General features: G+C 46.4%; 2 protein-coding genes across 4 annotated transcripts; one reads left to right on the forward strand and one right to left on the reverse strand.

The window, feature by feature from the left end:
- Positions 1 to 924: 924 nt before the first annotated feature.
- Positions 925 to 9340, reverse strand: BDBG_04157 (chitin synthase 4). Its single transcript, XM_002625242.2, has 4 exons — positions 8531 to 9340; positions 4824 to 8415; positions 3160 to 4724; positions 925 to 3050 (listed from the first exon to the last, which is right to left on the reverse strand). The coding sequence occupies exons 2-3, from the start codon at positions 8395 to 8397 to the stop codon at positions 4624 to 4626; spliced, it is 3675 nt and encodes a 1224-aa protein (XP_002625288.1). The 5' UTR covers positions 8398 to 8415; positions 8531 to 9340; the 3' UTR covers positions 925 to 3050; positions 3160 to 4623.
- Positions 1042 to 4300, forward strand: BDBG_04156 (MFS drug transporter; the record flags this gene model as incomplete). 3 transcript variants are annotated; one of them, XM_002625241.1, is made up of 6 exons in its annotated part: positions 1404 to 1536; positions 1595 to 1906; positions 1997 to 2532; positions 2604 to 2925; positions 3010 to 3152; positions 3330 to 3548. In XM_002625241.1, the coding sequence occupies 6 exons, from the start codon at positions 1404 to 1406 to the stop codon at positions 3546 to 3548; spliced, it is 1665 nt and encodes a 554-aa protein (XP_002625287.1). The 3 variants fall into 3 exon arrangements, with proteins under 3 accessions (XP_031578159.1, XP_031578160.1, XP_002625287.1); XM_031721559.1 differs by having other exon boundaries at positions 1042 to 1536; positions 3010 to 4300; XM_031721560.1 differs by having other exon boundaries at positions 1047 to 1536; positions 1595 to 2532; positions 3010 to 4300.
- Positions 9341 to 10976: the final 1636 nt, after the last annotated feature.

Genomic DNA, 10976 nt, shown 5'->3' on the forward strand with positions numbered 1-10976 from the left:
GTCTATAGCCTGCTGATGAATAGCTAAGAATTTGAAGGTATGAATTGTGTGGCCTGATTAGGCAATAAGATCTTCGTGCTTCATTCAATCATATGGCATAGTCAGTCCAGTACAAAGTAAATAGAGAAGATTGATTTCGTGTTTAAGTTAGATTCTGGCTTACGAAATGGATGCACTAGTTAGTACGCTGTAGTCTTAGGCGAGCACGCCCAAGTTATACAAAGGTAATCATATATTTATAAAAATTAGAACCCCTATTGTTGATCTGCCACTTTCCCCAGGATTGGACTTCCAAACTCTGCTGAACTCTAACAACTCTATGCAAGAGTCCTGCATTGAATCAATACAAGCTTTCCCATCCCGCGCCTCTATCTAACAACTTTTTGTTCAGCTTTTGGCTTGGCTTGGATTTTTCTCCATATCATTGGGGGATGGGAAGAAGGCCTTCTCAGCCTCCACCAGGGGAATCGGCTGGATGCGTCCATGTGCACCACAGCCATCTGCACGTCCAACTGCAGGATGTTCCTGCAATGGAACGCTTATTGTCGCCTTGTAAACACGTTAAAAAGGGTTTTATACCAACCATCATTCCTTATCCAACTCTCGTTTGGTATCGTTTTTGTACTGTATATCTCCAGAAAGTTTGTCGGGCACCGCGGAATTGAATTCGACGGTTGTACCCAGGCTGACGTGCTATATGAGTCTGGCCTGCCTGCAAAAGCTTGAAAGAGGGGCTGAGATCTTGTCACCAGTAGCTTGAAGCCACAGTTCGTGGTCATTGGGGAACGATTGCGCCCATGGGCTGTTGTATGTAGTAAAAATTCACTATTCATGGGCGAAGAGGTTGAAGTCCCCTTAATATTGAGACTATGCATACCATGCATCCAGTACTGCAAGAGCGGACTATCCTGGAATTTGGATGGAGGGATCTATTTTTATAAATAGTAGCATCGGAGATTGGATAGTAAGCCAAGTAACCCATGCAGATGAAAACCTTCCCCTCTGATATGGGCAAGCAAGAATTTGCGTAATTAAATATTTTTCTATTTTATCAAGCATTTACCCTCATCTCAATTCCACCTATTATGTTGGGCGCGGTCAAATGGATTGATTTACGCTTGAGTAACGGCGTTAGTCAGATTTAAATATCAATTTCTGACTAAACGGCATAAATAGTGAAAAGATCATCATCCATCAGCGGGGAAATTTATGAATCCCACACAACGAACGATATATCGATCAGGAACAGCAACTTGCCTTGGATGGGAAATATTCGAAGCACTGACGCAAAAACTCCGCCGACAACATATTGAACATACATTTCTACGAGCTCCTGTGAGCTGCCCTGATAAAGGCTTAATTATTGCCGTGAAACAGCAGCAGTTGAAGAACCGGGCAACGAGATGGAGACATATGTTGGAGATGAAGAACGAGAAGGGTCTGTAGATGCAAATATGGAGAGCGAACCCTTTCTCACACCAACCCCCAGTAGTACACCCTGGGTTGCTCCCAAAGGTTTTGTATGGATCGAAGTTGGTACGAATCCCTCGATTCCACGCAAAACGATCACCATCGCTAACCCGCACATCAACAGCAATTTTTGCAAATGTCTTCCTATCGGGCTTTGATGGGACCATTACAGCTTCAACCTATGCTGTAATCAGCTCAGAGTTCAACGCTGCTAACAATGCCTCCTGGCTGACGACCTCCTATCTGATCACAAGTACTGCGTTCCAGCCCCTCTACGGCCGCTTCTCTGACATTTTTGGTCGGAGATCTTGCTTCTTCACATCTACCATTGCCTTTATGCTCGGTTGTTTGGGCTGTGCTCTAGCCCCAGACATCGTGTTTCTAAATCTGATGCGTGCGGTGACTGGACTGGGAGGAGGTGGGCTGATGACTATGGGTACGTAGAGCAAGCTAAAATTTCCGTTCACTTTACGCCCCTGTGTATTCATTCTTGCCTCACACATGGAACAAAATAATGCCTCTCTAGCGACGATAATAAACTCAGACATGATCCCATTCAAAGACCGAGGAATGTATCAAGCAGTCCAAAATGTCCTGCACGGGTTTGGATCAATCTGCGGTGCCTCGTTGGGCGGGTCGATTGCAGACACAATCGGATGGCGATGGTGTTTCCTACTCCAAGTGCCAGTGTCAATTCTTGCTCTCATAGTCGGTCATCTGGTAGTTAAAAACCAAACGCACTATGATAACTCGGATTATGAGACGTCGCCCAAAGCAACACTGTCCGCGATTTGGAACCGTGTCGATCTGTCAGGTGCCTTCTTGTTAATTATAGGATTGAGTATCCAACTTGTGGGACTCAACTTGGGCGGCAACGAGCTACCCTGGAGCAGTCCCTGGGTTATTTTATCCCTCGTTGCCAGTGTCCTTATCCTAGGACTCTTTTTATACGTTGAAGCAACCACATCGGCTATGCCGGTGATTCCACTACATATGCTACGAGGAAAGCTAGCGGTGTCGGCGCAAATTAGTAACATTTGCGTGGGATTGGCGGCCTATGCGGTATGTCAAGCTCCCATGTCCTCTCTATAGCCAACAAAAAAAGAATCAACTAGGCCTAACATTAAACGCAGTTCCTTTTCATGTTACCACTGTTTTTCCAAGTCGTACTGAAGGATTCCGCCTCAACCGCCGGTGCACGACTGATAATACCCTCCCTCGCCGCCCCTGCGGGCGGTGTTATATCCGGTTTCGTCATGTCGCGCTGGGGTCAGCTAGCCAATCTTGTTCGCCTTGGTGCATTGCTCATGTTCATTGGAAACGCTCTCGTCATGCTACTTGGATTCGACTCTGCCAAATGGAAGTATACCACATATATAATTCCCGCCAGTCTTGGGCAAGGGATTGTATATCCGGCTATACTGTTCACCGTTCTCGCCGCTTTCGGCCATTCTGGTATGTCTACCAGAGAATATTTCATATTTGTTGTCCATATCGCTCTTTTTCTTAAGTTCTAATGCTGATGAAACCCATCACTAGACCACGCCGTCTCGGCTTCAACAGTCTACCTGATCCGTTCCCTAGGAACCGTTTGGGGCGTCGCAATCACGTCAGCAATAACACAGAACACACTAAAGAGAAGGCTCCCTGAAGCCCTGATCGGAATACCAAACAAATGGAAAGTAATACTCTTTTCTTTTAGTTCTTCTCTATTTCTCAAACCAACCACCCTACTCCTCTCCTCGTTCTCCCAACCCCACCCTCCGGTATCATCTTTCGTTCAGCAAACCTAGCTAGAAGCACCGCAGCTGACCAAACCATCCCCACTTCCCCCCCTCTTCCAAAAACCTTTATTCTAGATCATCGAAGAAATCAGACACTCCGTTCTGACAATTGGCAAACTACCCGCAGACGCCCAGATGGCCGCACGCCAGGTCTACCATGACGGCATAAACCTTTCGTTTGCAGTCTCCGCTGGCTTCGGTTTCATCGCGACGGTTTCCGCACTCTTTGCGAGCGGAAAGGGATTGTCGCGGGCGAGCAGCGGCGACACGAGGATGGCCGCGTCCGGTTCTTAGAGGGGCTGGGGTTCGAAAGGAATTGGGGGGGATTCAAGGAGGTTACCGCGGTTACCGCACTGAGAAATGAGTTCGTTGGCTATTTTCTCGCTCACTGCACCGTGGGTAGAATAAGGTAAGTGATATTTTTCTTCTTGGAAATGCGATGCGACTTTGCTAGAATTGGAGGTTGGAGGTGAAGAGAATGGAAGCTGGTTAAGGGCGTGCTACACAGGTGGATTTACTGATGGCAAGATTTCCTGGAATGAGATGCAAGGTCAAATGTGGGCCGTTAGCTGTTGTAAAAATAAAAAATGACGGCACCACTTCTCCATTCACCTGATAGTAAGAGAACAAAAGGTAGAAAAAAAATAAATAAATTGGAGCTGCAAAGAGAACACAAGGCTGTTTAAAGAAAGAGAGAAAGAAAACAAATCATCTACAAAGTACATTACATGGCCCTAGCTGTGAATGGAGACAAGCAGAGATATAAGAACTCTCAAGGAAATGTTGTTGTCATATTAGCAAGCCACTGAAAAATTACAAAATATTGAAAGGAGAGTGATACGATGAACAAAGTAACGTCGAGTTCTAGCAAGCAGAGTAAAACCAATAGTTTTGCTGAGAAGGCAGCATGGAAAGTCGGAAGAATACAGAAAATTAAGGTGAAGTGCAAAAAGAGCGTTTGTTGGGTTATATAGAAGCTGTATGTAGGTATTAGATAAGAAAAATACAGGTATTATGATATCATATGGCTGATTGATTTAAGATGGGGAAAATAGAAAAAAGTAAAACAAAATACATGGCGAACAAAAAAAGATACAAGGAAACGCAGAGCAAAGCATGAGTGGGAGAGGGACAGGGGAGAATTTAAAATTAAAATAAAAGAGGAACATAAATAACGCCCTAAATTGCAATGAATATCATGGCTCATGCAACGGCAAGAAAGGGGGAGGGTTGAATATGAAGGCAATGCTGTGGTGGAAGAAAATCGAAGACAAGACAAGAGACATGTTAGAATGTGTTTGACATGACCTCTCGGAATATTGAAGAGGCGGAAATCCACCGGGAATGAAATTAGTATATCTTTTCTATTCTAGTAGTCATAGGGTTCGTAGACGGATTGGTGCGGTGGATAACCAGATACATTGGTCTGCGATTGCGACCATGTGGCACCCATAAGTTTGAGACGGCGTTCTAAAGCAAGGAGGGTGGAATGTTAGTTCACCAGCTGCTCTCAGACACGAGTTCCATCTGTAAAAACAAAAGAAAAGCAAGAAGTAGGAAAATACATACCCCTCTCGAAATCACCCCATCGCTTCATTGTAATCTTACTACTGTCAAACTCTCCCTCGTACTCGATTCCAGCCTTCTTCGTCTTCTCCCCCGCTGTCTTACGAGTATCACCCCAGCTAAAGTCATCGAATTTCCAGTAGGAGTATGTAGGCAGGACAAAGTTCCATATGGGCAACGAGAGCAGGTAAATGAACATCCACACGACGTAGGAGAGACGGTGGGCGGTCACAACGATCAAGACAGCCGGCAGGCCTAGAATAAGTGCCAAGAGGATAAGAGGAATGATTTGGACAGGCTTCCTGATAATAGAAATGATAACGACGTAAAAAGTGAAAGCGATCGCGGCGGGCAGGACCAGTGTTCCCACTAGTTCCATGAATACCACGAACTGCATGCTGAAGCAGAAGGTACCACAGAGATCGCGTACAAGGATAAGTTCCATGAGGTTATGTACGGTACTGTTGATCCACCGGCGGCGCTGGGATAGAAGAACGCTGAATTTATCCGGAACCGTCGTTTTGCAGACTGCTTGAGGCACGAAAACTTGTTTTCGTTTGGGGAAAGTTTTCAACATAAGCGTCGACAGGTATCGGTCCTCACCAAGTAAGAGAAGATTCTTCTTATGGAGAGTGTCGACAACATTCTCCGAGTAATGCTCTACTACGTCAGGGTTTGCAAGAATGGGCACCCAGTAATTCTGCGCTCCCTTGGGAGCTTTGATTCGATACATGCAGAAGCAACCTGGCAAGCAAGTGACACCACCGAAGACAGACTCGAACGACTTGGAAAGGTGATGGGAAATGAAATACTCGAAGACTTGTATCATCGTAACCCAACTCTCCGTTTTATTGGCGATCTTTGTCTCACCACAAAGGCCCATGATTTCTGGGTCTTGGACCATGGCCGAGATCATGTGCGTCAAGCTGTCTGGGAATACTTTTGTGTCTGCATCAACCATGAGAACGACCTCGTAGAAATCCGGAGATATGCCCGTAATCTTCCATAATCCATTGAACATCTCAAACTCGAGCTCCGTCATTCGTTCATCGAACATGACCTTTTGGAGGAACGACATCAAAATAATTTGGCTGTCACGTTTGCCTCTGTTGCCCGGCTTGCTATTCTGGGCCTCGTCGGGTGTTCCGCACTTCACAACAACCATCATTGGCACCCGCTGCTGTTTGTCGCGAGGTACAACGGATTGTTCGCCGTAGTCATAAAATCCAGTATAAATCTTGGCCATATTGTGTCTCTTTGCTCCGCTGGCAACAGCAACATAGGAGAAAGCCTGGACATCCTCGGGAAACACAGTAAAATCTTTCATCATGCTAAGAGTGATGTCAGGGGTAGTGACAGTCTCGCCTGCTCCTTTAATCAAGCCGTCGCAAATGACAACAATCGTCTTGTGGCTGTTGGGGTAATCGGTCATGGCGATAGAATCTAGTGTCGTGCGTAGGCCCTCCGCGCCTTCAGAGTAGGCTGTCACTAAACAAATTGCGTGGGCCAGAGGATACCCGAAGGGCTGCCATTCCGGTGGAGGTTGGGGAACAACCGATTCGTGAATAAACCCTGTCAGACCTGGTGGATCAGCCTCGCTAACTGCTATAGAGTATCGTCGATCTTGTGCACCAAGCATTAGACTGGTGCGACTACCAACGATACTCTGGCTGTACGGGTCGGCGCTTAGAGTTCCCCGGCTGGTGTTTTGACCCGTCTTGTACATTGGGCTCGCAAGCCCCGCATTCTGGCTAACCATGGTAGTGGGTGCAGCGCGCTGTTTTGACGCTCCGCGATCCATTGCATAAGGGCTAGTGAACCTAGACGTTGTCGGGAAAATGGCACTGCTGAGTCTGCTTCCACGTCTGCTGCCGCGATCAGGCCAAGAAGGTTCTGTTAAACGCGGGCCAGGCTGATAAATGTCGTCGGACCAATCTTCGATTTGCTTCTTCCGCATTGTCGAACTAGGGTTTACAGAGGTCTTCGCAGCGAAACGGCTGGCCAAGAACCACTGGAATGCCAAAGCAAGGACAAATTTCGCCCCAACGACAGCTAGAATAAACGCCAACGAGATATACAGAACTACCTTGGAAGCGATGCAGCCAACGGAATCCGTGTCGATGGACCCAACCTTGATGATTTCGGTCAAACATTTAGCTAGTCGTTTGTCAGGGGCAGATTGGAACATATGCGTCACGTCAACTCCTCTAACCGCCAGATTTGTCTTGAGCTCGTCGAATTGTCGGGGAACGGAAACTTGGCTTCTATCAAACCAATCCAGTAGATTCAAATCAAGAACACTTCCGGAATATACCATCAGGTTTCGAGATTGGTTCTTCAACTCCTCCCACGTGAAATATACATCTGCCGGAGCCCTTAAGCCGTGATAGAAGGTATTTCTCGCACGGCCAGAAGTATGGCATGCGTAACCAAGGTACGGTGGTTCGGTAAAATTGGGCCGGGAGGAGCCATCCTGTTTAAAAGGAACACATGGAAAGTACCAGGCCAGTTCCCCTTCGCTGTTCGTGGGCACATTTGAGTTCGGTGTCGCGGTAATAAGGCCTTTGCATGCGCCATTTACGTTTTGGAACAAAAAGCTGGCATCCAAACCACCATATGAAACAGGTGGATAAGCGACGTTCGTTCTATCGGGGATACCAAGAGCTTCCGGATGCTTGGTGTCCAGCATACTATATGCTTTTCCGTGGAAGATGATATTTCCGATATCGACCTCGTTTATTTTAAGCCGCACGGGCGGACTGCCGCAAACGACCTGAGTGAAACCGAAGTGAAGAAATCCAACGAAGGTACAAATAAGCAGGATGATACTGATAAGACCCATTTTCTCTCGCCAAGCACGTCGTTGGGCCTTCGCGGGCATCCCAAAACATTTGAGGACGAAATCAGGACACCAAAAAGTCACCATGCCGCAATATACGTTCCACAAACTTGGAGGTTTTATTGTATCTAGCTCTTCCTGGCGCCTCTTTTCTGCCTCCTTGGCAGCTTTGGATTCCTTTCGCGATAGTTTTCTATGCGTATGTTTCCCTATATCCCGTTGTGATGGATGGCGTCCTCGTAATTTCGCCGAGCGCTCTCCATTATCAGGATAGTCGGCGCCCGAATTATTCCGGTCTCCCCTAGTTAGGCTCTTTATATCTGTGCTTCCTGAGCTCATTGTGTCTGCCTCTCCATTATCATGAACTGGCTCGTTGCCAGTTGTGGAAGGAAATGTAGCCATATTTTGCGCATGTTGGCGGTAGTGATAGTTCGGGTGGTGACGATCCATGCGGGTCCGTTCCGGTCGAATCAAACTCCTTTTCCGATTCAAATTCTTTGAATTCCCTGTGCCAGGTTCATCATTTCCTGAGTTTACCCGAGGAGACGCATGAGGGTTAGCATAGTAGCCGTTATTGCTCTGTGAATTAGGCGGGGGTGTCAGGGGGCTATCTGCATATGCACCGGATTCGAGGTCAGGACGACGCCGTTGTTGGGATGAGTCTCGAAATCCAGGTGGCTGGACATCTCGTCTTGAAGATGAATCGTTTGGTCGCTGAGGTCGCTGAGGAAGCGACATGTTGGCGAGTGAAAGATTCTGTAGGGGATAAGAGAACAAAGCTATCGATTAGCTGCGATTTCCGGATCGATAGGTTTATAGATTTCAACAATCTCCGTCATTGTAAAGATATAACTAGCCAATTTCCACATACCAGTGAGCAATACCAAGGGCGTTACTCCTGATTTAAAAGGACCGAACTCGTTATACCACCGCTCCAACACCTATGCTACCCACCACGGACGCACGCAGACAAAAGTTTGACAAGATCAGTCGATAGCGAAGGTGTTGTCCAACCAGCCCTCGAACGGAGATTTCTAAGAATCGCAGAGGCGTTTAGCCAACCGATATTAACTTGGACTGGCAGAGATACTCGGTTTAGCTCGGGGCGAAAACGGGAGGGGTTTACGAGGCAATGGCCCCTGCTAGGACGTTTGTTTCTAATGGCCTGCGGCTGAAAAACGGACAGGAGCAGTGAGGAAGGGGCTTTGCGTGGAGGAGAAAAGGAATAAAAAACAACAGCAGGCGTGTATGGATATTATTATTATGGGAACGAATGGACAACACAGAGTGAGGGAGAGAGAGATGGGAGACAAAACATATATCTAAAAAAGGGAATAAAAAAGGGTCTTGAAATAATGGATTTCAGGGTATCGCACCCAGTGGGAATATATTCGACGCACAAAACGAGTGGAATCGCCCCAGCATCGAACGTCGCAGAAGATGAGGTTTTCGATGCTGACAAGGCTTCAGGAACAGAACAGCGACTGGCGGCCAGGGACAGGCGACGTTGGGATGGGATGGGAAAAGCGAGCGTTGGCTGAGCTGGAGGAGGTTTGAGGCTTTGTCCGCATTGGGCAAGGTTTTGAGGAAAGGCTATGTATGGAAACAGCGTATTGCTGTGACCAGCTGTGACAGATTGTGACAACCATGACAGTGTATGACATCGGGGGGACATCTAGCGACAGGAGCAATGTCTCAGTCGTGACCTGTATTGTACATGTACATATATGTACAGTACACGTAACGGTTTGTTCGAGCAATACGGTACGTCTATTTTTAGCGTCCCATCCCATACGACAAATGACCGGAGGCAAGTTTAAAGCCGAGCGGAGAATTTCAGCACATAGCTGAGTACCCTTTTTAGAGGCGATATTTTACTGTGCATAGTCTATACGTGCATTTCCATCTTTGAATATATATAATTATTGCTACTACTAAATCCAAGTTGCTTTCAGCCTCCAAGTTTGTCAAAGGTTGGTTGTAAGGGTACATATACGACGACATGACGACTGTAGTTTTCAAGGTTCGACTGCGCACAAACAACCCGTAACAATACAATACTAAGCAATGTTTTCTTCGTGTTTTCAATACCGAGGTACGTAGGTACGCACTTTCAAAAAAAAATAAAAAATACCGACGGGTGTATCCTCAATACCAACCTCCTGATAAAATACGACCTACAGGGCCTAGATCCTGCCTACTGCACTGCACTAGCTTTATTATTATTTACACGCCTGAACGAGCAAGTATTGTTTACCACGGTATAAATTTGGACGCCGCCACCGCCGCGACGAGCCATCCCACGGCAACTAGGACCGCTCGCTCGCTGTCCATACTGGAACCTGGTATTTTAGATTCCTCTCCAATTTCCATATCCTAATCCTCAGGAGTTGTCGGCGTCTATCTGTGATCATTATTTGCTGCCAGCCGCTGACTCCCTGCATAGGTTTACCTGCCTTTCCGATAAAACAAGCTCACCTTACCCAAAGTCTGGAGATACTGTAACCTCAGGACCAAAGAGCACACACCATGGCATGTGTGGCTGCGGCTTGGCGGGCAGGTTTGCAGCTTACCCAGATTACATTTCAAGATCTCTCTTCTTCCGGCGGGGTGTTCCAACAATAAACAAGAACAAAAACTTATTATGATTGAGTCTCCCGCCATTCTTCTGGAACGCGACACCCTTGAAATAATAATAAGGAATGTCCGTAATGATAAATCAAGAGCCAGCGCCCCGCTCACAGTACATGCATTTTACCTGCAACATAATCAGGGTCATATAAGCCATCCAATTACTTTTCAGGAAGTGTGCAATCTGTAGAGATTGACATGCTAAGTGCTGCAGGCTCTACATATACGTGTTCCTACATCCAACATTGTCCGTTTATTTGAGAATTCACTGCTGTTTTGTTTTTTTTTGTCCTTTTTTTTTTCCATGGTTCTAAACCCAAATTAAGAAACACAGTTGCCGCCCGTTGCTACCTATATATGTAAGACGATAATAATTGTGGTAAGTCAATTCCCCTGAGCTAAAGTCTTTGTTCTCTCCATTTGCCCTTTCGCTTCACTCACCAATATATGGTTGAAACACCCTCTCTCTCAACAGTCTGAGTGAGCTTATTGGAGAGAGAAGAAAGAGAGAGAGATCTATAGAATGAATGCAGAAAACTAAACTAAGCTTTTGTAATAGCTTTCTCAAGAACATACATTTGATGCTTAGGTATTGTTGACATGCGAATCGGCCACTTTTAACTACCAGTACTGAGTATAGGCTGGGCTGGCAATTGAGCTCTTTTGCCTAGTATTCTCCAGGCTAT

This window comes from Blastomyces gilchristii (genome assembly GCF_000003855.2).
Source record: "Blastomyces gilchristii SLH14081 genomic scaffold supercont1.7, whole genome shotgun sequence".
NCBI classification, from domain to species: domain Eukaryota; kingdom Fungi; phylum Ascomycota; class Eurotiomycetes; order Onygenales; family Ajellomycetaceae; genus Blastomyces; species Blastomyces gilchristii.

Coding starts and splice junctions, on each gene's coding strand:
- BDBG_04157 (XM_002625242.2), bottom strand. CDS start 8,397: ATGTCGCTTCCTCAGCGACCTCAGCGACCAAACGATTCATCTTCAAGA. Junction 4,725..4,823: donor ATGGGGTGATTTCGAGAGGG/GTATGTATTTTC, acceptor TCCTTGCTTTAG/AACGCCGTCTCAAACTTATG.